The 26,215-nt window shown below is 35.4% G+C and overlaps 1 protein-coding gene across 11 annotated transcripts in view; it reads right to left on the reverse strand.

The window, feature by feature from the left end:
* Positions 1-5,370: 5,370 nt before the first annotated feature.
* The window catches only part of SCN2A (sodium voltage-gated channel alpha subunit 2), a 97,398-nt gene continuing 76,553 nt past the window's right edge, over positions 5,371-26,215 (reverse strand). For 6 of the 11 annotated variants that reach the window (XM_023542880.2, XM_010602862.3, XM_023542878.2 and 3 more), the window contains exons 18-26: positions 22,250-22,404; positions 20,454-20,627; positions 18,701-18,823; positions 16,418-16,699; positions 14,554-14,607; positions 11,031-11,168; positions 10,352-10,456; positions 9,350-9,620; positions 5,371-7,732 (exon numbers count right to left, since the gene is read on the reverse strand). In XM_023542880.2, coding sequence (XP_023398648.1) covers positions 6,537-7,732; positions 9,350-9,620; positions 10,352-10,456; positions 11,031-11,168; positions 14,554-14,607; positions 16,418-16,699; positions 18,701-18,823; positions 20,454-20,627; positions 22,250-22,404 — 2,498 coding nt within the window. In that variant the 3' untranslated portion in view covers positions 5,371-6,536. Of the gene's footprint in view, positions 7,733-9,349; positions 9,621-10,351; positions 10,457-11,030; positions 11,169-14,549; positions 14,608-16,417; positions 16,700-18,700; positions 18,824-20,453; positions 20,628-22,249; positions 22,405-26,215 lie in introns of all 11 variants that reach the window. The other 5 variants (XM_023542881.2, XM_023542879.2, XM_003405823.3 and 2 more) reach the window with 2 other exon arrangements.

Genomic DNA, 26,215 nt, shown 5'->3' on the forward strand with positions numbered 1-26,215 from the left:
CAGGGTTCTGTGGATGGCTTTAACGACCAGGACTTTATTCTCTCATGGTCTAGGAGGCTAGAATCTGAATTCAGGGTGCCGGCTTCCAGGGAAGGCCATCTCTCTCTATCGGTTCTGGGGGAAAGTCTTTGTTATCAATCTTCCCCTGGCCTAAGCGCTTCTCAGCACAGGAGCCCCAGGTCCAGAGGACATGCTCCCCTCCTAGCACTTCTTTTTTGGAGGTATGAGGTCCCATCTCTCTGCTTGCTTCTCTCGACTTTTATCTCTTGTAAGATAAAAGGTGATGCAGACCACACCCTAGGGAAATTTGCCTTAGATCAGACCAGGGCTGTGACCTGAGTAAGGGTGTTGCGCCTTACCCTTATCCTCTTTAATATAACCTAATCTTTTTTGTTTAATCTTGCCTCATTAGCCACAGACAAGAGATTAGGATTTATAACACATAGGGATATCATATCAGATCACAAAATGGTAGACAAGGGTATAATACTAGGAGTCATGGCCTTGCCAAATTAATACACATTTTGGGGAGACAGCATTTAATCCGTAACAGAAAAACAAACAAAAAAAAGAATTAATAATGAAATGGAAAATAACATACAGTAGAGATTTAAAAAAAAACAAAAGTTAGTAATTTGAAAGACTAAGCATGTAAAAGGAGAGGACACAAAACACCACTATCTGGAATCAGAAAGGGGGCAATACTAAGGATTCTGCAGAGTTTAAAAAAAAAAAATAAGGTTATTATAAAAACTTTATGCCAATAAAAAAGAAAAAGAGGAAACCTTTCCCAACTGTTTTAAAAGGTTAGTATAACCTTGATGTCAAAACATAACAAGCACATTACAAGAAAGAAAATTACAAGTGGAACTTTTTCACAAATATAGATGTAAGAATATGAAACAAAATATTAGCAAAACAAGTACAGCAATAAATAAAATGGATAATGTAAATGACCAGATCGGATTCAAGTTCAATAACACAATTAGGATCAACATTCTAAAATCAGTCAGTGCTATTTATGACAATATCAGAATAAATAAGAAAAATAACACGATTATCTAAATAAGCAGAAAAAAAAATTTTTTTTATAAATTCAGCACACATGCATGATTTTAAAACAACTCTTAGAAAATTAGAACACAAAGGAACCCTCTTTAATTTGATTATGGGTATCTATAAAATAACTTGCAGAAAGTCTATAGCAAATTGGATATATTTCAAGAACAGAGGAAATAGAACACAAAATGAAGAAATCCTCAGAAGATACAAATTTGAGTGAAGAATTAATTACCATGTGAATTGCAATTCAGATAGAACTAAAATAGTAGACAAAAACACATATAAGAAATGGACAATAGGGACACAATAGAAGGTCCCAGATAGAAAAGGAGAAAAATGCAGAGCAAAACTCAAATTCCTAGAAAAGGTAAGACATATTGGACCAATAGAGACTAGATAAACACCTGAGACTATTGCCCTAACATACCCTTTGAACCTGGAATTGAAGCCACTCCTCATGGTCACCTTTCATCCAATTAATAGGTTGGCTGACAAAATAAACAGTATCACTCGTGAGTACTGTGCTCCCTTAAATAATCAACTATATGAGACCAAATGGTCAATATTTACCCTAAAATAAAGGTGAGAAGATGAGATGGGGCAGGGAAGCTAGATTAATGGGAACAAAGCAAACAAAATGGAAATAATGAGAATATTGACACATTACAAAAAATGCAACCAATGTCTTAAAACAACTTGTATAAATATTGTTAAATGGGAACCTAATTTGCTCTGTAAACTTTCACATAAAGAAAGGAAGGGAGGGAGAAAGATAAAGAGGGAGAAAGAAAAAAAGGATAGAAAATAGGTAACTTCTAAATCAGTAGAGTTGGGGAAAAGAAAAAAAGGTGTAATAATACAAGAGAGGGCAGGAAGGGTGGGGAAAATGAAATGAAAATTAGAAAATAAGATGGTAGAAATAAAATCAAATATTTCTGTAGTTACAATATATGTTACTAAGTTAAAATAGGTTATTAACAGAAAATGTCAAATTGGATATTTTTAAATCTAAGTATATGCTTTTAAATATATATATACTAAAACATAGAACACAGATGTTTAAATAAAAAGACTGGAAAATAAGACATCTATAAAATACTACTGGACAATGTAGCCACATTACTATCAGCTTAAACAAGTACAGTCATACCTGACTTCACTGCTCAAGAATAATCAATTACTCCTCACAGCCAACAAAATAATTTGCAGACTCCTTAGCACAACTTTCAAGGTTCTTCACCTCTTTCTTTGGACAGTTATATTCATCTTTGATCTCTCAGGTCCTGTCATAAAACTGATACATGGCTGACACACAAATATTTAATTTAGATGAAAAGAAAAAAATTACTATCTATGGATCTGAAATATTGGAATATTTACTTGTATAAAGTCTTCTGAACCTTTTTATAAGTATTTTTCTTTAAAAACTGAGAGAATTATATTTACAGTCCAGATATAACAGATTGATAACTATGTAAAATTTCTTTCCTTCACACCTCTTCCTTCCCTCCCCCCGCAATGGCTGTGGGTATCAACAAAAAACTTCCTAAAAATAATTTATGAAGCATTTCCTCCTATTTCTTATACTCTTCTTCCCCCCTTACTTTTCCCTGTGTTCTTCCCTCTCATCCTCCCTCCTTTACCTTTTCTTCCTTTCCACTCCCGTTTTCTCTCTTCTCTGTAAATTGTTCCTTCCATATTATACAGAACTTAGGAAAACAAGTAATCATGAGAGGTGCACCAAGAATGACATTAACAATGGGAGTTTCTCCTGTCTAAATTCGTGACTTGATAGTAAGAAATCAAATCAAATTGTATGGCTGACTAATATGATCTCCCCCATTGGTCCAAATTAATGGCTCTCTTCATCAAAGCATGTAGGATTTACCTGGGGAGATATTACCTGAAATAATACTATTTTGTAAGCCATTCCCATATTCATCTCACCCAGTATGTCCCGGGAATGGTTAGGGTGCCATAATGTACGTGTGTGCATGTGCATGGGAGGAGTACGTAATTTGAAAAAGCTCCCTATTCTGATACCACCGGCTACAGTTTAGAAGGAAGCCTTGATAAAAATGGATCTGTGTCAATTCCTCAGGCTACAAGATAAAGTACCCCCAAACCAATGATTAGGAGCCTTGTTCTTATAACTGATGGGCTATATAATAAAGGTTTGAAGGGGACAAGTATATTTCCTGTAGAATATTCTTTTCTATTGGGTAAGGGGACCTTAACTCATTGGTTCTCAACCTCAATGGGAATCAGCATCAATGGAGAGCCTTAAACACAATTAGATGCTTAGATACTATCCCAAGAGATATGAATTCAGTTGGTTTAGTTTTTTTAGTCTTGGTCCACACATTGGCTTGTCTTTTTTTTTTTTTCTTTGTGGCTTTTCAGGTAATTCTAATATTCAATGAGAGTTGAAAAGCTTTTCCTTAATTGCTCATAATTAAATGCGATGACCAAATTTGTGTCATGTTGTAATTTAGGTTTATATATTATGAGGAGTTGAGATCTAAACTTACTCAGAATTTTTGCCAAGGAACTTGTAGGAATGAATACAGAGATGCTTTGTGGATTTTAAAGACTGACAACAAATTATTGGAGTCCCTGAGTGGTGACTACTAGACAAAAAGTTTGTGGTTAGAACTAACCAGAGGCACCTCAAAAGATAGTCTGGTGATCTGCTTCCAAAAGCTCACAGCCTTGAAAACTCTATGGAGTTCTACTCTGTACACATGGGGCTGCCAGGAGTCGGAATCAACTCAATGACAACTAACAACAAGTGCACGGAGCCTCTGTCTGTAGTCTGTAACGAGCAAAACGTTTGGTGAACAGAAAAGAAAGGAGAATAGTCTGAATGAAAAATACTCTGAGAGCCCAAGGAATGGATGGAAGAATACATGGAAAAGCAGATCAAGAACACATAGGGAAAGGGCTGAAAAGGAACAGAGTGAGGGGGGAAAAAGGCAGACAGGAAGGAGAAAAGATGCACAGCTTAAAATGTTCGTCAATTTTTTATTAATTTATGTAACTTTCCACTATGCTACCTAATGCCATATCTAGGTTTTTGGCCAGTATAAGACTAGATACCCAATACACTCTTCTGAATTAATTTCCATTCCATGAAAAAACTTAAAGATTAACTTTAATCTTCAACATGTATTCTTTACATTTATTATTTCTGATAATTTTTACATGATAGAAATTTACCTTCAGAAGGCAATTCAAAGATAGAAACAAAGACAGAACAATTAAATACAAAACAAAAGCAAAACCTTTATTTTTTTGGCTTGATTGTAATGTGGTTTACCGTTCTATGGTAATAGCATTTTCCTGCATGCATTTCACCAACACACTACAAGTCAATAGCTGTAGTATAAAGAATCTACATTTAATGTTGCTTGTGAAAAAAACACAAAATGTTTTGCTGTAACTAGTAATATAATTTCGCTACCTGGTTTTGTGAGGGGGAAAAAAAGGCATGAATCCCATGTTGTATCGGGTACAGTTCTAGTGCCATACAAGTCAGTAAGAAAAAGAGCTATCTGTGTAAACAAATGCTGGAAAAGACTGATGATTTACTGATTAAAAAAGACTGGGTGGAAACATCGAATTCAAGCAACACCAAGAATATCAACTAATCTTTCCTCTTTCGATAAGGTATTATTATTTGAAAGCAAACAAACATTGGACTCGGTCTGAGATTCATTTCACATTGAAATGTGTGCGAGTTTACAGTACTAATAAAAAAGCAGAAGCTACTCTGTATCTTTGTCTTTGCTTCGTATTCTGTGAAGTGCTTTAATTTAAAAGTGCTAGGAACAGAAACTAACAATAGTGACTGTGACATCAACCTGAAGATACTTTTAATTTCTCATTTTATGTACAAAAGGCTGAAAAATAAAATAAAATGAACTTTTTACAGTATTTATATTTTCTTAGAAAACTCTAACCATATATTTTCAACAGATTTAAGCAGCTTGCAACATGTTTGTACAGTCGGGCTCTTCACCATAAAGTGTTCAATTAAAATTGGAAGAATAAAAAGCAAGAAGCTCTTCATTGATTGCTGCAACCTATTGCTTAATGACATGAAGAATGAGGTCTTAGTTGAACAATTTGTTTCACTTTACCACTGGCATATGGCTTCCCATATTAGACTTGTGAACAGTGGAAGGAATACAGCAGCATAGGCAAGATAAACATGCAGCAGTGATAGCTTCAAACTATAATGGAACCAATTACGTCGTATTACCTGTTGAAAGCTTGCAAACTATACTTACTGTGGTACATATTTGATGCAATAAATACTGTGCTTAAGTCATCATTTTTGCTTGCTCAAACATGCACCACTGGGTAAAATTACTATTTACAAAGCAGACTATTTTTTTTTTTTTAATTGACATATACTTTGTCAACCTTACCAAGAGCAGAAGATGGCTAAACAATACTGCAGGAAAAAACAGAATCAACTTTATAGAAAGTGGTGGTGGGGATGACTTGTGGTCAATTCAGGTTCTTAGAAAGGACTGTTAGGATATTTTTATTTTATGTCAAAGGACACTTATCAAAAGTGTTATATTCATGCTGCCGGGACTCAGAACGACTATGTAACGGTATGTGGGTATCTGTGTGCATGTGTGTGTATACATGTATACGTATACACACACATATTCATATATACATATATGTGTACATATAATGGATTATGTAAAAATAAAACAACTCTTTAATGTTGTGAACTCTATGGAACATGTACAGGCACATTAAAATTTTTCTGGATGAGACAACCTTAAAAATATGAATAGCTATTTAAGCACCTCAAAAATCTAAAAACATCCTGAAACAAGAAGTAAATTCTTTCCTTTTGTGATGTGATTTTTTTATGTGTGAATAAGAAGTGCAGTATGCCTTCATTTAAAATACATCCAGTTATACAACAGAGAAATGTAGAATTCCCTCCCTTTAATCCCTCACCCCAAACATAAACCCATTTACAAAAATAGTCACATATAATAGTAAACAACCTGTGAAATAAAAAATAAAAGGTGATAAATTCACAGCACGCATTTTGTAGAAATATGGCAGATGTGGCAGTTAAATCATAAACTGTGGTTACAATTACTATTATGAAGTGTCACACGTTGAATTTACATAAAAATTTAACTTCCCTCCCCCATTCAAATTGGTTCCTATAGTCTGAGTAGCCATTATGTCTCTGCTCTTCAGCAGTGTCAGCTGGTTGTGAAAACAGAAACCTCCTGTCGACGCTATTTCTCTGGTTTGTTGAGTCCCAGTTTGCTGACCAGAGGCCCCTGTCTTGTTATAGGCACTGACCTTAAGTATGCATTTGTAAAAACTGTCAGTTTGGCATAGACTTCCTGTGGGAGCCCTGTTGACACAAATACATCACCATCACAGGCTGTAAACAATTGATCGCAAAATGAAATATTTCTTGTTTCTTTTTACTTTTTACTTTCCCTGATATCTTTCCCTTTGTCTTCCTTTTCAGATTTGTCTTTTTCAAATTTTTCTTTCTCTGGCTTTGTCACACTATCATACGAAGGTGGGGAAGTGGTGGAAGGTGTCACATCGGTTTTCTCTGGAGTTGAATTCTCATGTAGTTTATCAATAAGGGTATCTTCTTTGATAGGTGTTCCATCACCTTCTTTGCCTTTGTCTTTCTTACATATACATGAAACCTTTTTAACTTTCTGCTTCAAGAGGTAGCGTCTATAAGCCCTCTGGATAACGATAGCAGACACCTCCTCTTGTTTGCGTTTCAAAGTGGTCGTAATGGGCTCATAAGAGACTTTGGAGGGATTCGATGCCATGAATCGCTCTTCCATCTGTATTCGAAGGGCATCCATCTCTCCACTCTCACCCAAAACGCGCTTTGTAAAAGCAAACAAAATGTCCAGGCAGTGGATTCGGTCACCACTGACCATGGGCAGATCCATGGCAATGAGCTGAACTTTGTTTGGTTTTGCTATGAGAAGAGGAGGATCCAGGGCAGCCGCAAAATCAGAAAGCTTGGAGAACTCGATAAACTGGGTGGCATCAGGATCAAACTTCTCCCAAACCTCGTAGAACATCTCAAAGTCATCCTCACTCAGGGGCTCTGCACTTTCTTCAGTAGCAACACTGAAGTTCTCCAGGATGACAGCAATGTACATGTTCACCACAACCAGGAATGATATGATGATGTAGCTGACAAAGAAGAAAATCCCCACAGATGGGTTACCACAGTCTCCCTTAACTGAACTTCCAGGGTGGTCTTTTTCAGGGTCACAGTCAGGTGGTCCACTATTAAGAATGGGTGCCAACAATCCATCCCAGCCAGCAGAGGTGGTAATCTGGAACAGGCAGATCATGCTGTTGCCAAACGTTTCAAAGTTGAACATGTCATCAATTCCAACTTCTCTCTTAACATAAGCAAAGTTGGACATTCCAAAGATGGCGTAGATGAACATGACCAGGAAGAGCAAGAGGCCGATGTTAAACAGCGCAGGGAGGGACATCATCAAAGCAAAGAGCAACGTGCGGATCCCCTTTGCTCCTTTGATCAGACGCAGGATTCGACCAATCCTGGCAAGACGGATCACTCGGAACAGGGTAGGGGACACAAAATATTTTTCTATAAGCTCAGCCAGAAACATACCTGTGGAAAACCAATAAACAACACCAAAAATAGTGTTAAACAGCAAGTGAGAAATTTTACATTACTAAGATAAGTACTAATTAATTTTACAAAATGTGGACATGAGAATTACATGTATGTGCTTGTGTTTGCTCAAATATTTGTTCAGCAAGATTAAAGTGCTATATTTGGTGTAATAACATTAACTTTACAGTAACTGAAGGTATTAATGATCTTTTCTAGTTCAAGAAAAAGAATATCTATCAAAAGAAATACTTAACTGCTGAAGACCTAAAGATGTCCACACTGGAGGAATTTTTTCATTCACAAATATATAGCAGCCAAGCAAAAAATGGACTTATATTTCCAAAATTCTAGTCCTAGTAATTGCATAAGAACTAATGGATAAGGCGTGTGATATTGGATCAAGAATATGAGGGTTCTTACTGTTCTGGGTTTTTTTGTAATCCTATTTTTTTGTGGGGGGATGCAAAATGAGGTAGGGGGAAGAATACAGGCTTCAGAGACAGACATACTTGGGAATAAATCCTGGCTCTTGATTTTATGCATCACTAAATGGTATAAATGCCTTCTTCCTCGGTTTTTGCTGTTGTTGTTAAATTCAATATTTACTGAGTCTTTTCTTTGTACCTAAAAACCCTGGTGGTATAGTGGTTAAGAGCTATGGCTGCTAATCCAAAGATCGGCAGTTCAAATCCACCAGGTGCTCCTTGGAAACTCTATGGGGCAGTTCTACCCTGTCCTATAGGGTCGCTATGAGTCAGAATCGACTCGACAGCAACAGGTTTTTCATTGTACCGGGCACAATGCTAAGTGTATTTACTTGCATGATCTCATTTAATTCTCACAATACTTTGCAGAAATATTACTTGGAAAACTAGGGATTGAAGAGGTGAGATAACTTGCCCTAGGTCATAGAGTTAGTAAGTCTGTATGACTCCTGAGTGTCATCTCATAACACTATCTCATAGCACTTTTGAGAGTATCAAATGGCACAGCACATTATTAAAACACATTGTTCTACCACAGAAATTAACTTTAAGGTATAAATAGTGGTATACTATCTTTCTCTCTTTGTATATGTTCTCTTTGCTCAAATAGGCAGAATCCTGTCTTAAATCTCCTTATCTTTGCTTCTAAAAAAAATCTTTGCTTCTAACACCTAGTAAAATGTCCTATACATAAACACTTAATAAATGTGTTGATGATAATGAACATTTTTGGGTAAAATGTCTATTTCTGAAAAAAAAAAAAACTATAAACCTTAGAACACTATCTAAACCCAAAGAAAACATAATGCTTATATGTATATGATATAATCATATGTATAAACACACATACGTATTAGAAGTAATCAAATAATCCATAAATATGATCTCTTTGATAATTGGAATTATGAGACAAGATGATAAATGAAAACTGAAAATCATATTTTTTTATACATCATTTCAGGCACAGCATGCAATAAAAGAAATGACAAGGTGAAAAATGAACTACCAGACTTTTTAAAAAAAAGTTTAGGATGAATGATAGAGAAAAATGGAAAACATCTTCAAAGTTTAAAACACAGATTGTCACCACTGACTTTCTTATTTGAGTAAAAGCACCTGTTCTTACCTACAATAGAGAGAATGACTACCACAAAATCAAAAATATTCCATCCAATGGTGAAATAGTAATAACGAAGAGAGATCAGCTTCAGCACACATTCTCCAGTGAATAGAACAATAAATACCAAATTGATCCAGTATAGAATGTTTGTCATTTCTTGACTCTGGTCATCAGTTTCCACCATCATGGTGACCATGTTGAGGCAGATGAGGATCATGATGCTGATATCAAAGACTTGCTTGGTTACAAAATCAAAGACCATTCCTTGGAATTTGTTCTGTAACAAAGAATATGTAAAAGTTCTTTTAGAAACTTAAAAAAATTCTAATTTCTCTGATTTTAATATTAAATATTTATACTAAATATTTAATATTAAAATGTAAAAATTGAAAAAACACACCATATTTGCTTATTCATGGAATAAATTTTGTCTACTGGAGTACCCAACTCTTCTACAAATGTCTGTATTTTATCCATACTATTCATGATACCATGTTTTGTAAAGATAAAAAAATCTATTATTTTATCAGTACCCAGAACATAGTTATGTGTATAACAGTCAATAAATATTTGCCACTTATAAGTATTTACTGTCCATGTGTTGCAGGGGATTAATCAAAACTTACTTTAAAGAACTAATACACAAATAATCCTCCAAATGTTTTCTGTCATTTTTCTCCCCTGGTTTCTGTCTTTATATTTTCTCCCCAAAACAACAGCATCTTAAATTCCACCTTAAAATGCAGCTAAGAAAGTTTTAAAAATTATAGTTCAAGGAAAAAGACATTAGTAGAAAAACTAGTGAAAGTCAATTAAGTTCTGTACTTTATTTAATGGGACTGTACCAAGGTTAATTTCTTAGTTTGATAAGTGATCTGTGGTAATATAAGATGTTAATATAGGGAAACCTAGGTGAAGATTATATGGGAACTCTCTGCAAGAGCTTATTGGTTGTTTAAGTGATAGATAACGTAGCTTTTACTAGCGATGAAAGCATGTCATTCTTACAGCAGGTCGAGGAATGGGTTTTTGTGGTTTCTTTGAACCGAGTTTTTTCATTGCATTGTAGTATTTCTTCTGTTCTTCTGTCATAAAAATGTCTTGACCTCCAAAGTAAAGAGATGAAAGCAAAACTTGTTAAAACCATGTTATTTGCTAGCTATGATATTCACCTTAGTAGTGGTTAAGCACTCAGGTACTAATCGAAATGGTCAGTGGTTTGAACCTACCAGCCATCCCATGGGAGAAAATAGCTGGCAATCTCTCACTTAAGATTACAGCCGAGGAAACCCTATGTGGCAGTTCTACTCTGTCACACTCAATGGGCCAGTTCAACTCTGTCCTATAAGGTTGTTATCAGTTGGAATTGACAGCACATGACAACAATAATGTGAAAATTGGCTCTTACATTCTATACTAATATTGCTAATATCTATAATTACGAAAAGGCATACATTCACTATCTCAATTATGCCATATTAGTCAGTCATACTTCTATAGTGAAAATATCAAAACATGCTCTTTAAATGATCAAATACCTAAAAAATTGCAGCTGACTTAATCTCTCAAAATAATTTCTAAATTTTATATTCTTTCCATTTTATTGTTGCATTTTGGAGCCAAAAGGAAATAGTGTGACATGTTTAGTTCACATTTGAGAGCAAAGATGAAGCTTTAGTATACTTATCTTCTTTTTCTGTTGGTTGAAGTTATCTATGATGACACCAATGAAGAGATTCAGAGTAAAGAATGAACCAAAAATAATAAAAATGACAAAATAAAGATACATGTATAGATTGTCTTCATACTTGGGTTGCAATTCTACCTAAAAATATGAGAAATGATTACCATTAGATAGAATACTTGTTTTATAAAAAAGAACATCAGTGACTTTTGAGTTCTCAACCATGTCTAAATTGTTGGGAGTAAAAATGTTTCATAAAATCTAAAATATTCTGTTAAAGAGACTGGTAAGGCTATTCGCTGACTTGAGAAGATAAAACAACTCACAGGAAAGTCTGAATAATCAAAAATAAGTTCACTTGATAAATGCCAATATTACTAATGCATTTTACACTGTAATGAAAGATCCAAATAGGGCATGCAAATTAAGGATCTCCTCTTTCCCCAGAATAGATGTTAGAGTAACATTGTTCTATCTTAAAACCTTTGTAATTGGCTTTCTCTGACTCAGTTTTCTCATCTGCAAAATGGAAATAGTGGGAGCCCTGGTAGTGCAGTGGTTAAGAGCTCAGCTGCTAACCAAAAGATCAGCAGTTCAGATCCACCAGCTGCTCCTTGGAAACCCTGTGGGGCAGTTCTGCTCTGTCCTATAGGGCTGCTATGAGTTGGAATCAACTCGAGGGCAATGGGCTTGGTTTTTGGTTTGGTAAGGAGCCCTGGTGGTGCAGTGGTTAAGAGCTTGGTTGCTAACCAAAAGGTCAGCAGTTTGAAACCATCAGCTGCTCCTTGGAAACCCTATGGGGCAGTTCTACTCTGTCCTATACGGTTGCTAGGAGTCGGAATCAACTTGATGGCAATGAGTTTGGTTTGGTTTTTGGTAGTTGTGAAGGTTAAATATATTAATATATGGAAAGTGTTAAGAACAATGCCTGCCAAATATTAACTCCTAGCTGTAAAGGTTTAATATGTATCATGCACTGTTTTTTTTTTTTAGATAGGCTAGAATTATCATTTAGTATGTATATAAGTAAATGGGTAAGATATTTCTGAAAATGAGTCTTGATTCTTCTTATTCAGTACGTACGAGGCACTGTTTTTCTAACAGTGAAAGCCTCTCTTGTCCAGACTACTTTTGATTAGAAAAAGATGTGATAGTTGGTTTGAGCATTGCTGTCATCTATGATTCAGGTCTAAAGGGCATTTTTCTAGCCAATTCAGTCAACCAACCACAGATAGTAATAGATGAGATTATGACCCACTGTGTCATGAAATCAATTTAGAGAGTCATTGCCAACATGTTATCTTTTTTTCTAATGAAATAGAGTAGAGACGAAACTGTCAGAAATATTGTAAAGGTACCTATTCTTATACAAGGCTTTAATTTCTGTGTCTACGTCCCTGGGGGCACAGTGGTTAAAGGCTTGGCTGCTAACCAAAAGGTCAGCAGTTCTAATCCACCAGCTGCTCCTTGGAAGCCCTATAGGGCAGTTCTGCTCTGTCCTATCGGGTTGCTATGAGTTGGAATCTACTTGACAACAAGAAGTTTAGTTCTGGATTTTTATGTGTATATGTAGCGGACAATGGTATAACACTTTACACTTTTTTTTATTAAATACAATACACATACAGAAAAGCACTTAACATAAACATAAAATGTAATAAATTGTTATAAAGTGAAACCCACAACCCAGTACATTGCCAGAAGCTCAGAAACCCTTGTTGTAATCTCAAAGATAACTATCATTCCTGCTAGAGATAATGACTCTCCTGATGTTTATGGTAATCATCTCCTTACTTTTCTTTATATATGCACCTAAGCATTTATTCCTGGACAATAAGGTTAGTCTTGTCTGTTTTTGAACTTTACACAAAGAAAATCATAGTACGTGCTTAGTTTCTTTGACTCAACATTGTGTTTTTAAGATTCATCCATGCTGTTGTATATGCCCATATTCATTCATTTTCATTGCTGTATAATATTCTATTGTTTGTCCACTTTACTACTTTTCGGTTTTTCTAGTTTTTAGTTAAGGAAAAAAAAGTATGCATTCCTATGCCTAGATCCCAGTGTGCAAATTTTTGTGGTGTATATTGCTAAGTGTGGACTTGCAGGATTATAGACTATATTAAACTTTATTAAATAATGAAATAATGGAAAACTTTTTTAAAGGAATATTTATCCATTTTTTTTCCTACCAGCATTGTAGGAGAGCTCCTATTGCTCTTTATCCTTGGCAATACTTGATATTGTCAGACTTTTTATATTGCCAGTCTGGTAGGTATGTAGGTGATATCTCATTTTGGTTTAAATTTGCGTTTTCCTGGTGACTGATGAGAATAAGAGTGAACAACTTTTCATAATTTTAGTGGCCAATTGGATCTTCTGTAAAGTGCTTGAATGTTGAGAAGTCATGTAGCAGATAGTATCTGTTAAGTTACTAAAGAAGAAATTGAGAGTAAGTTGCATATCATAAAGAACCACTTAGGCTGTTGATCAGGAAGATGAAGAGAACTTTAAATGAATTAATTAAATAGCTAAGAAACTACTGTAGAAAGTGTTTATGACTCCAGTCTTTGCAGTCAGAGTTCAAAAACATGTTCTAGCACTTCACACTAAGCTTCTTTGCGTTAGTGGTGAAATAGAGTTAATATCACTTCTTTGATAAAGTTGTTATTTAGGATTACATAAGAGTGTAAAAAATCCTTTACCATAGTGATCAGTAATAATAAATTACTATTATTATTGCAAAAAAATGTATACAACTCGGATTCCTGAGAGCAATTACAGAGATACAATGCATGGTTTCTAGCTCTCTCTTTTTCCTAAGATGGAAAAGAAATAACTCAGGAATTCTTCATTCAGAAAGCTAGTTCTTGGTGTTAGGAAAATAATTTTTTGAGCTTAATTCCTATTCTCCAGTAATAGAGCAGAAATAATTTTTTTTTCCAAAATGTAATTTCCTCCTGCACTGTGAAATAATGAGAAATTAATGGAAATTGTAAAAAAATTTTCAACGGTACAGATGTATATTATGTAAATTGTGAGAGCCCCTTCACTCGACTACATAATTTTACCTCAAGAGACACGAATAAGATTTTTGTTGGTTTTCAGCTCGGTTGGTCCCCACCCTTTTAATCAGCTCCTTAATATTACAAATATCAAAAGCTGAAAGAAATGTGTACAGGTGAAGAACATTGCCTACAAGGACATCTATTGTACAAATGAATGGAATGATCAAAGCCAAAAGTGAAATGTCTCATTTTGCAAATACATTCAGTGAATTTTTTCAGTGCCAGGTACCATGCTAGGTGCTAGAAAAGATGTTAAAAGATTTTCAATGAGGAAATAAAAACATTCTAATCAAATTTTGGAAGAAATCATGTAAGCTTGAATATTTTATTTTTTGTTAAGTAGAGGTATTCCGTAAGTGTCCATAGTTTTATTTTACTGACAGTATCATTTAATTATAATAGTGTGGAAACACTCACATGATCAAATTAAACATTTTCCCTGCAAATAAACTTACATTCCGTGAGTCAACAGCTGCATACATGATATCCATCCACCCCTTAAATGTGGCCTGCAAAAAAAGCCACATTGTTTATTTTCCCCCAAAATTATGATTTTAGAAAAGAAATTAAGTACTACATTAATTCACCAATATTCATTCAATGCAGGTATATAAAAAATTTGGGGTTAATATTTAAACTCTTTAGGCAATGTTTTATAATATATGCATTGAAAAGACTTCAACTTTATTTTCTTCTATTACATTGTTAAATGTCTTTAAATTGCAATTTACTATAAAAAGCATACTACTATAAAAGCGATTATCAACAACTTTTTACTTTGATGTGCCTATAAGAACGTAACATGCAATTTAATTAATTTCATATATGTAGCTTCAGAGTGAAACAAGTTGAAAATTATACTGCACTGTTTGATCTTAATGCTTTATTTTCTACTTATTTATTTTTCTCTAAGGGACTAAACATAAATTGTGTTACCACCAATCACCAATGATAATGGTTTGTTCTTGAAAACCTCCTTAATATTGTTGAACATGCTATTTTGAGGCAATTATTCTACATGAAGAAGCAGTTTCCTTATCAGAAAACAAACATTATATTCAACAGCAATTCATCACTTTTAAACATTTGTTTTCTATTGTGTGGGGTTAGTAATCCTGAAAGCAATTATCTTGTATATTTTTTTCAGTTCCTTAGCACCACAGACTTTGCCTTTCTTCTACTATTCAAATATTGTTGGGAACTGTCTACATGGATTCCCTAAGGAACTGTGTTGATATGGCTTAACAACAGGGCCAGTGGAGGAGCTGATTGATTTTTATAAATTTATACCAGGCATCATAATCTTGATAGCAAGGTTTTTATTTGCAAAAGAACAATCTTCCTATCTGAGAGTGTTCAGCCAGCAGGTAGATGGGAATTGGTGTGGGAATCAGGGTCAGGGGTGTGACAGTGGGGGTTTTGGGCAATGGTGGTGATGAAGATTGGGTGGGTGGCTACAGTTTAGATACTCTCTATACCTGAGCAGGAGTACAGAAATCTACCACTCTCTCTTCTCACAACCCCACCCCAGGGTTATTGCTTCTCCTTTACTCAGAGTAGGGTCGGGGGTGAAGGGCAATGGGAAGCTAGATAGAAAAAAAAAAAAAAATCCCAGTAAAAAAAGGCTTGTGCTGGGCTACCTGTGGGAGACTATAAACCTTGTATAAGAGACCTGTTTTCTAACACATTTCAGAAAAATAGTTTGGCAATGGTTGAGGAAGGATCTAGGTAGGTGCACCCAAGGAATGCCTCACAGGGTCCAAGAACCCCAACTTGTGCTGGGAAAATAGCCAATAGTTATTGAATCCCTTAAGGGGGAAGGAGTAGTGGGGCAGAAGACTTGCAAATCTGAAGAGCTATCTGTTGGATCAAGGAGAATGTAGAATTGATGCTGGACATAATCCTTGGACATCATAAGATGTCACTACATAAAATCCAAAGGCCAGGCAAGACATACCGCATGGCCATGGTGGCCAGAAAAAGTAGTACCCACACAGGGATCGAATGAGCCTCCCTGGTTCCAGGACAATATTCATGAAAACATAAGTCATCTTAGGGAGAAAGGAAGGAGAATAGAGGAGGGAGGAATCTGAATTTGACCAAACAGATAACAAAAATAGATTCAAGCATAAACCAGAAGTAAATAATTTACTATGATCTAGCAAATTTATTGTTTTCTGCTCCTGGGCAGAAACGGGAGCTTTTCTGGTAAGGCGAGTTCAGTTACTGACAAAGGTAAATCTTTGCAAATAATGAGCAAGAAGAATTTTGGACTCGTTTTAATAATATATCCCAGAGAATAATAAAGTGGCTACTTACTACTTGAAGCAGAGAAAGGTAACCAAGTCCCACGTTATCAAAGTTTACTTTCACATTTTTCCACCTGGCAGTTTGATTGCTCTCTATAAGGGCTTTACATTCACTGTAGTTGTTGACCACGCTTACATCAAACATCTCTCCAGTGGTATAGTTAATACAATGGTAAAATTTGCCAGCAAAGAGATTCACTCCCATAATACTGAATATTAGCCAAAAGATGAGACAAACCAGAAGTACATTCATTATAGATGGAATGGCTCCTAAAAGAGCATTTACAACAACCTGGCAAAGAAATGAGAAAGAAAAATAAGTGGAAGAGAATAACAAATACCTACCTTTTTTAAAACCTATTTTTAAATAATGTAAAAAAACAGTATCGATGATAGAAAATATATCTGTTCTTCAAGGTGAATATTCAGTACAGATTAAATCCTAATAGAGCCAACTGAGAATTTTAAAATGATAATTTAGAAGCGTATAAATTAATTTTATACTTATATAATGTTTTCTTAAGGATTAAGGATATACACAGCAAATTTTCATCAAACAGTGGAACTAATTACAAATGCAAAGAATAAGGATATAAATTTTGATATGATTATAGAAGTAACATCACATTTTTTTAAATCATGCAAACTATAAACTTACTCTCCAACATTTGAGAGTAAAAGAGAACACTCGTGGAATAATTTTCAGAGTGAAAGGGAACACTAATAATAATTCTTCTCAGAAGTGTAAACCAGGCAAATGTGCTGTAGGGTCACCCTATATACAGAGGCATTTATGAGCTGCCTACCTTTCAGAAGTTATTTAACTTTCCTGACTCTAAGAGTCCTAATCTGTGAAATCTCTTTCAGAATAAAATTCTAAAATGAGAGACTACAATAATCATAAGATTGCTTATGACTGGCTATATTTTCATGTACCGTTACAACTTGATTCCAAGGGTTTTGCCTGATAGCTTTGATACTTGTGGCTTTCTCAACTAAGCAAGGCATTTTAAGGAATCCTTTTCAGTACATTTCTTAAATTACTCATTCCTGAAATAAATACTTAGCCAAATATACACATACACCTAAACCACATAAGATAAAAACATTGTAAAGGAATTGTTGTTGTTAAGTGCCATCAAGTTGATTCCGACTCCTAGTGACCCAACAGGACAGAGTAGAACTGCCCCATAGGGTTTCCAAGGAGTGACTGGTGGATTTGAAGTGCCAACCTTTTGGTTCCAGCTGAGCTCCATTATAAAGGAGCTACACAACCAGGGCTCCACTATAAAGGAACAGGCATGTAAAATGTAAGAAATATATGCATAAACTGTCCTCAAATCCTTTATGGTATATACAGGAATATAAAAATACATACATACATATATAAACATATGTGGATAAATATCTTACATTAAATATGAAAACTATTCTAGTACTGAAAGTTTGATACCTTTTGTTTAACAAACCTACTACTATAAGGATGATTTCAAATAGGTAAAGCGAAAAGAATCTACCAGCTAACAATTTCTTTCTATGTACACAGACGCTTAAACACACACCATGCATTTCTGGCTTGTGTTTCCAATATCCAGAGAAAGTCCCAAGTAACTATTTTCAAATACCACAAGAAATATCATTTTCTAAAAGTTCTTTTTTGAACATACAAAGCCACCAAGATAAAAAAAAAAAAAGATAGGGCATCATAATTTCCTTGCTGGTGAAGGCATTGTGAGCTCAGGTTTTGTGCCCCAGGGGATGACAAATGTCAGTAAAAATTCTTCCCTGTTCCTTTGTGCCACCTCTCTAAATGATTGCTAGACTTCCACAGTTGACCTACTTTTTAGCTGCCTCAGTCTGAGTTTGAAAGCTAAAAGGCTGGATTCAGGCTTGAAAAAGTCTAAAAACATATCATATGGAGCAGTGAAGAAGCAATGAAGAATGGTTTGGTAGTTTTAAATTACAGTGAATGATATTTCCCGCACATTTATAAATGGAATTAACAGAACTAATCTTGATTCAGATCCACAGCCTCCACAGCATGACAGAGACTTCCCACTGAGTGAAAATCTAGTTAATTAGCAACAATCACTCAGGCATTATATTCAGTGAATCTCTCCAACAGTGCCAACTATTATAAAAAAACATCTGATAAATATTATTGATTGATTGGATACATCAGTATGAATGTAGAGGACACTTACAAATTCTCTATGGATTTGTCATTTCTAAGGTACAAACTGCCAGTCTGCTTTTGATTATAATTTCAGCATTCTAAAGCATTTGGACTTACCCTCATTCCTTCAAACCGGGATAAGGCTCTCAGTGGCCGCAGAGCTCGTAGTGTTCTCAGGGATTTGATGGCACCAAGTTCTGAGTAACCCAAGGCATTTGCTGTTAAGCTCACCAATGAAACCTATACAGAAAAAGAAACACAGTTTTGTTATTTCCAGAAAAAAATGTCTACACAGTTCAACCTTGCTCTATGCAATAGACCTGTAGTTCTAAAAATTTAGTGAGCAACAGAATTACCTGGAGGGCTTGTTAAAAACACACATAACTGGCTGGGTCTGATTCAGCAGGTCTCGGTAGAGACCTGAGATTTTTTTTTCTAACAAGTTTCCAGGTTAGGCCAATGTTGCTGGTCTGAGGATCACACTTTGAGAGCTATTGCCATAAACTTAGGAAAGGGGGAAGCTATATGTGTTCTCTTTTTGAGATTATTTACAGTATTTTTTTAAAATTAAAAGTAAAGCAATAAAGCTAACACAGAAACACAATCTTCATCTACAGATCTCTGTAACTTTATCATTTCTTATATTATTTAGCAGACATGAGAGGAAAGTTAAAACATGGTACACAAGAAAATTATGAAAACCACTGGTTAATCTGAACACAAACACATTCAGAGAGATTTGGGCCTCTAAACAGTGACTTTGCTTTTTTGAAAATCTCCTGAGAATGGCAAAAAAACGTGGATTAGATCAAATGAAAAAGTGAACTAAAAAAAGAAAATTTGAAATATTAGTATAATTAATTAGAAATTGCCAAAACAAAGTCACTTATATAGATGACTAACGCTGTTGATGATAAAAAAAAGTTTCAGCTAAAAAGGAAAAGAAAAACTGTTAGAAGTGGCAAGAAATGTCCAATTTCCTTTGAAAATAAATTAACTCATTAAAACTGTATGGTAAGAAAAGTTATTTTCGCCTAAAGTTCAACTGAATTTCAAAAAAAGATGAATGAACATAGATGTGTAATATAGCTTTTAAAAGTATGTTGTTAATGGTTACTTGAAAATCATATTTTCTAAGAAAAACAAGTAAAGCACAAATAAATTTGTTAAACCAAAACAACCTATTTAAACTAAATTATGCACGCACAATCTGAATTAGTAAAACCTCTGAATTATTTTATAAATGCGGTTTTATAATTTTCCAGCATGTGAAAATAACCTGGATAACGATTGTTACTTTGGAGGAGCCAACTTTATTGAACTTAAGTTAGTATTCTTATTTGGTAGAGAGATCTTGCTCTATTTCAACGTGAATGTAGTTTAATAAAACTTTAAAATAATTGGTTCATAGCCAATGTGCTTCTATTATCATGTCTCATACTTTTTGCCCTTGCAAATTTCCCTGTAATTAATAATCCATCAGCATTACAGACCCTTATCAACAGACTCTAGTGACAACAAAGATAATAATGTCAAAGATGCCTGTGAAGAATTTAAATACAGTTATTTTGTGAGATGTGAAAGTGGAAAAAAACAAAACTTCTAAATTAATATATTATTTTATATAACTTGGGATTTTATATTTTAACATGAAACTAAACTGATTAAGTATAACAACATGGCATCTGACTGCTTCATCTATGAAAATGTACATATTTAAATTTCAAAAAAAATTGGGGGGCATCTTCTCTTTGGGAAAATGGAAAACATCATTGATATTTGGGCCCATACAGTATTTACTGAGCACCTACTATGTGCCAGGCACCATGCTATGCTAATGGAATGAAACGAGGAGCTGCAGAATACTCACATCGACAATCAGGAAATCTAGCCAGCACCAGGCATTGGTAAAATACATTTGAAAACCGTACGCAACCCACTTCAGAAGCATTTCCAGAATGAATATATAAGTGAAAACTTTGTCGGCATATTCTAACATCGTCTTAATGGTTTTTCGCTGTTCAATATATATATCTTCAAAGGCCTGTAAGTGAAAAAATTCTTTGAATTTCTTTGCCATGAGTGGTTTCAAACTGATGTCTTATTTGAAAAAAAAAAAAAGATGCAAACCTCTTCTCAGGTGTCTAAGGCTGGAAGCCTTAGTGTTTCCCATAGCTGCCTTTTACTTCATAGTTACCTGGACATAAATGAGTTTTTACCGGGCATTTATTTCAGTCAACCAATTGATGTGCATAATTTTTAAACTTTAGTATCAGGTTCCCCAAATTACTTAAAATTTTTGAGAGGCTGCCAGCTGCTTTTCTCTGGAGCAGGAGACAGAAAGTCATCAGGGGATAAATCTGCTTTGTTGAGCATAGTCACTGGAATGTATCCTAGTAATGCAAAGGCCAGGCTAGTAGGCCCCTCAGTGTACGGAAAGGATAATCTTCCTTCTCTCTCTGTCTCCCTCCCTCTCTACTTCTCTGACTTTCCTTGCTCTACCTCTCTCTCCTTCTCTCACTCTGGGTGTGTGTGTGTACATACTTCTGGAAGCTTCCTCTATCATCATTATGCAGAGCTCTTGGGGAAAGGGTAGGGGAATTCATTTGCAGGAGCCCCTGGACCTTATCTAATGTGATCCCCTTTTAGGAAACTATCAGCATTACCTGGTGGCATAGATCGAGAACAAAGGAAAATTTTCTCTTTCGGAGAAAAAGGGCACCTGGGCTTGTGACCAGGGCTTATGTTCTAGCTCAGCTTGCTGCTGAAGCTGGAATACCCTCAGAAGCCAGCATAGTGATGTGCTCTGGTGAGTTTTGACTAAGATCATCTATTGCAGCAAGGTGGTAGTCACTTACGAGGCTTCACAACTCCCTTTCTAGTTGACATTAATACACAGGGCTGACCCTCATTGGATATGTACAAGGCAGGATGCAGAAAAAAAAAAAAAAATTTTTTTTTTTTTGAGTCTTAGTTAAATCAGAAGTGGCCTTAGAGCCTCCAGATACTATTTCATAATTCTCCTAATGAAATTAACTCCCCAAACTCTAGAGTGACTAACTGAAAATAAACAAAATACAACCACATTTGTGTCACCAAACGGGGAGATGGGTCACACCATTTTCATTATAATTAATGAGTATTTTAACTGAATTGACCATTCAGTTGAAACAAATTAGATATAAACTAAGTTTGTAATGCTTTCACTTTTCTACTAGTCCATAATTAAGTTAGTAGACACTAACTTAGGCAGGTGCCTACTATTTGCAATTAGCTATGGCTGGTATTAGCAAATTGATGTGAACACGACAGATGAGTTCCCAGCAGTATGGAGCTTATGTTATGATATTTAGCCGATAATTTCATATCATGCTTACATAGTCATTCGTAATAGGAATTGCCTCTGAAGACTAAAAGTCAGAAATATCCTTCCTTAAATATTACAAGAAACAATAATGATCTGAGTTTGAGATGATCTGAGGCCTACTCCAGAGAAATAAAAGTTGCAATTTATTGAGCCTCTCACTCTGTGCTAAACATATCAAACATATTGTCTCTCATTCCCACAAACACCTTATTTTACAAAAGAGTAGTTATGAGGTTCATGAGGGGAAAGGTAAAGGGCTTCAGGTAAAAGGAAAAGGAGAGGAGTCACCCATCACCTACCAGCGCCCCACTGCTGAGCAGAATCATGAAGACGATGAAGGTTTCGAACCAATTGTGCTCCACTATCTTATAGCAAGTTTTTCTCACATTCCACCAGAGTTTCCCTTTGCCTTCTTCTATGCTTATCTGACAACACTTGAACTTCCGTACACAGTCTAAAATATGTGTGAGTAAACAAAGAAGAAAATCACTCTTTGATTATGTACATTTGTGTTGGTGGGAGATGCATCTATATTCCCAAATATACTGTAAATAAGTTTGTTTTTAAAGATAGTATGTTCTCACAAAAATGAAAATCATCTGTACAGTTTCAAAATAATTCATTCCACAAATACTATTTTTTATTTTATGGGATTATTATAATAGTTATATTACATTATAAAGATATAATATAGGAGAAAATAGAAAAACAGGAAGTTAAATACAAAATCATCACCAAAGTTGATACTTTCATCCTAACCACTCAAATATGTTGTTAGGTGCCCTTGAGTCAGTTCCGACTTAGAGCGACCCTGTGTACTACAGAACTAAATAGTGCCCAGTCCCACACCACCCTCACAATCATTGCTATGTTTGGGCCCAATGTTGCAGCCACTGTGTCAATCTATCTTGTTGAGGGTCTTCCTCTTTTTCACGGATTAGTTTGCTTAAATTAAATGGAACAAAATTTAGTTTTTTTCTAAAGAAGTATATGAGATGTTAAAGCATTGTTTAACAAAAAAAATGGCATTTGTTAGTGGGAATAATGAATGCCAAATTTGAGACAGTGGTTTATCTCTGGGAGAGAGAGGAGGAAATGGGATAAGGAAGGGGAATAAAAGGAGTCTCTTCATTCTTAAATAAAAAGTCTGAAGCAAGTACGACAAAAATATTCAAATTGTTAAAGATGGTTAGTCAGTATCTGTATATACTATTAATGTCTATAAGATTATGTTGGTGATATTTCATACTAAGTATTTTTTAAAACTTTCAAAGAAACAACTGTCAAAAGTTGATATTACTATAATTATTATGCAAATATTTTGACCCAAAAAATAAGTTGTCTTGACAAGAGTAATAACTAATACCACATAAATTTATTTTTGTGATATACCCCTTGAATATTTTACATAACAAATGTAACGAAGTAACTGCACTGAAATGTATGTAGAACATTAGGAGATAGTAAAAAAAGTGGCTTTCCTCATCGCTTATGCCAAACAAATAGCTCTCTCTCCAAAATTATTTAAAACCTAACAATATAAAAATATGTTTTCACCAGTGTATTTAAGTCCAAAATCAATAGGTGTATGCAACATAACCTTCTCTGATAACTTTGGAAGAATCTATTAACATCGATTGTCTTTTCTAACATCTGCATGATTGCATATGTAAAAATAATTTAAAGTTTAAATTAAAAAAGCTTTAATGTTCTTAATGTACACTTGCATCACCCAAATAAAATATTTTTAGAATTAGCTGTATTCAAATAGCATCTATACTAACAATTTGAGGCCACTATTATTATTAAAAGTCAACTTCTATATAAGCAATGACTATTTGGCAATGGATTTGGGGCCAAGACAGAGTATAAATTATTAAACAGCTCTTAATTAAAAAGATGATTCAAAAATGAAGTGATTCCTGGTATTTTAAAGAAACATTTCTGTACCTGTAATAGTGACTCAGATTCCAGTAAAATCAGTTGCCGTCAAGTTAGCTCCAACTCATGATGACCCCGTGTATGTCAAGTAGAACTGTGCTCCATAGGGTTTTCAATAACTGATTTTTTTTTTTAATAGCTTTTATTAAGCTTCAAGTGAACGTTTACAAATCCAATCAGTCTGTCACATATAAGTTTACATACATCTCACTCCCTACTCCCAATTGCTCTCCCCCTCTTGAGTCAGCCCTTTCAGTCTCTCCTTTCGTGACAATTTTGCCAGCTTCCCTCTCTCTCTATCCTCCCATCCCCCCTCCAGACAAGAGTTGCCAACACAATCTCAAGTGTCCACCTGATATAATTAGCTCACTCTTCATCAACGTCACTCTCCCATCCGCTGACCAGTCCCTTTCATGTCTGATGAGTTGTCTTCGGGGATGGTTCCTGTCCTGTGCCAACAGAAGGTCTGGGGAGCATGGCCGCCGGGATTCCTCTAGTCGCAGTCAGACCATTTAGTTTGGTCTTTTTATGAGAATTTGGGGTCTGTATCCCACTGATCTCCTGCTCCCTCAGGGGTTCTCTGTTGTGCTCCCTGTCAGGGCAGTCATCGATTGTGGCCGGGCACCAACTAGTTCTTCTGGTCTCAGGATGGTGTAGGTCTCTGGTTCATGTGGCCCTTTCTGTCTCTTGTGCTCTTAGTTGTCGTGTGGCCTTGGTGTTCTTCATTTTCCTTTGCTCCAGGTGGGTTGAGACCAATTGATGCATCTTAGATGGCCGCTTGTTAGCATTTAAGACCCCAGACGCCACATTTCAAAGTGGGATGCAGAATGATTTCATAATAGAATTATTTTGCCAATTGACTTAGAAGTCCCCGCAAACCATGTTCCCCAGACCCCCGCGCTTGCTCCGCTGACCTTTGAAGCATTCATTTTATCCTGGAAACTTCTTTGCTTTTGGTCCAGTCCATTTGAGCTGACCTTCCATGTATTGAGTGTTGTCTTTCCCTTCACCTAAAGCAGTTCTTATCTACTGATTAATCAATAAAAAAAACCTCCCCCACCCTCCCTCCCTCCCCCCCTCGTAACCACAAAAGTATGTGTTCTTCTCAGGTTTACTACATTTCTCAAGATCTTATAATAGTGGTCTTATACAATATTTGTCCTTTTGCCTCTGACTAATTTCGCTCAGCATAATGCCTTCCAGGTTTCTCCACGTTATGAAATGTTTCAGAGATTCGTCTCTGTTCTTTATCGATGCATAGTATTCCATTGTGTGAATATACCACAATTTATTTACCCATTCATCTGTTGATGGACACCTAGGTTGCTTCCAACTTTTTGCTATTGTAAACAGAGCTGCAATAAACATGGGTGTGCATATATCTGTTTGTATGAAGGCTCTTGTATCTCTAGGGTATATTCCGAGGAGTGGGATTTCTGGGTTGTATGGTAGTTCTATTTCTAACTGTTTAAGATAACGCCAGATACATTTCCAAAGTGGTTGTACCATTTGACATTCCCACCAGCAGTGTATGAGAGTTGCAATCTCTCCGCAGCCTCTCCAACATTTATTATTTTGTGTTTTTTGGATTAATGCCAGCCTTGCTGGTGTGAGATGGAATCTCATCGTAGTTTAAATCTGCATTTCTCTAATGGCTAATGATCGAGAGCATTTTCTCATGTATATGTTGGCTTCCTGAATATCTTCTTTAGTGAAATGTGTGTTCATATCCTTTGCCCACTTCTTGATTGGGTTGTCTTTTTGTGGTTGAGTTTTGACAGAATCATGTAGATTTTAGAGATCAGGCGCTGGTCTGAGATGTCATAGCTGAAAATTCTTTCCCAATCTGTAGGTGGTCTTTTTACTCTTTTGGAGAAGTCTTTAGATGAGCATAGGTGTTTGATTTTTAGGAGCTCCCAGTTATCGGGTTTCTCTTCATCATTTTTGGTAATGTTTTGTATTCTGTTTATACCTTGTATTAGGGCTCCTAGGGTTGTCCCAATTTTTTCTTCCATGATCTTTATCGTTTTAGTCTTTATGTTTAGGTCTTTGATCCACTTGGAGTTAGTTTTTCTGCATGGTGTGAGGTATGGGTCCTGTTTCATTTTTTTGCAAATGGATATCCAGTTATGCCAGCACCATTTGTTAAAAAGGCTATCTTTTCCCCAATTAATTGACACTGGTCCTTTGTCAAATATCAGCTGCTCATACGTGGATGGATCTATGTCTGGGTTCTCAATTCTGTTCCATTGGTCTATGTGCCTGTTATTGTACCAGTACCAGGCTGTTTTGACTACTGTGGCTGTATAATAGGTTCCGAAGTC

The sequence above is a fragment of the Loxodonta africana genome, chromosome 6 (genome assembly GCF_030014295.1).
Source record: "Loxodonta africana isolate mLoxAfr1 chromosome 6, mLoxAfr1.hap2, whole genome shotgun sequence".
Classification (NCBI taxonomy): domain Eukaryota; kingdom Metazoa; phylum Chordata; class Mammalia; order Proboscidea; family Elephantidae; genus Loxodonta; species Loxodonta africana.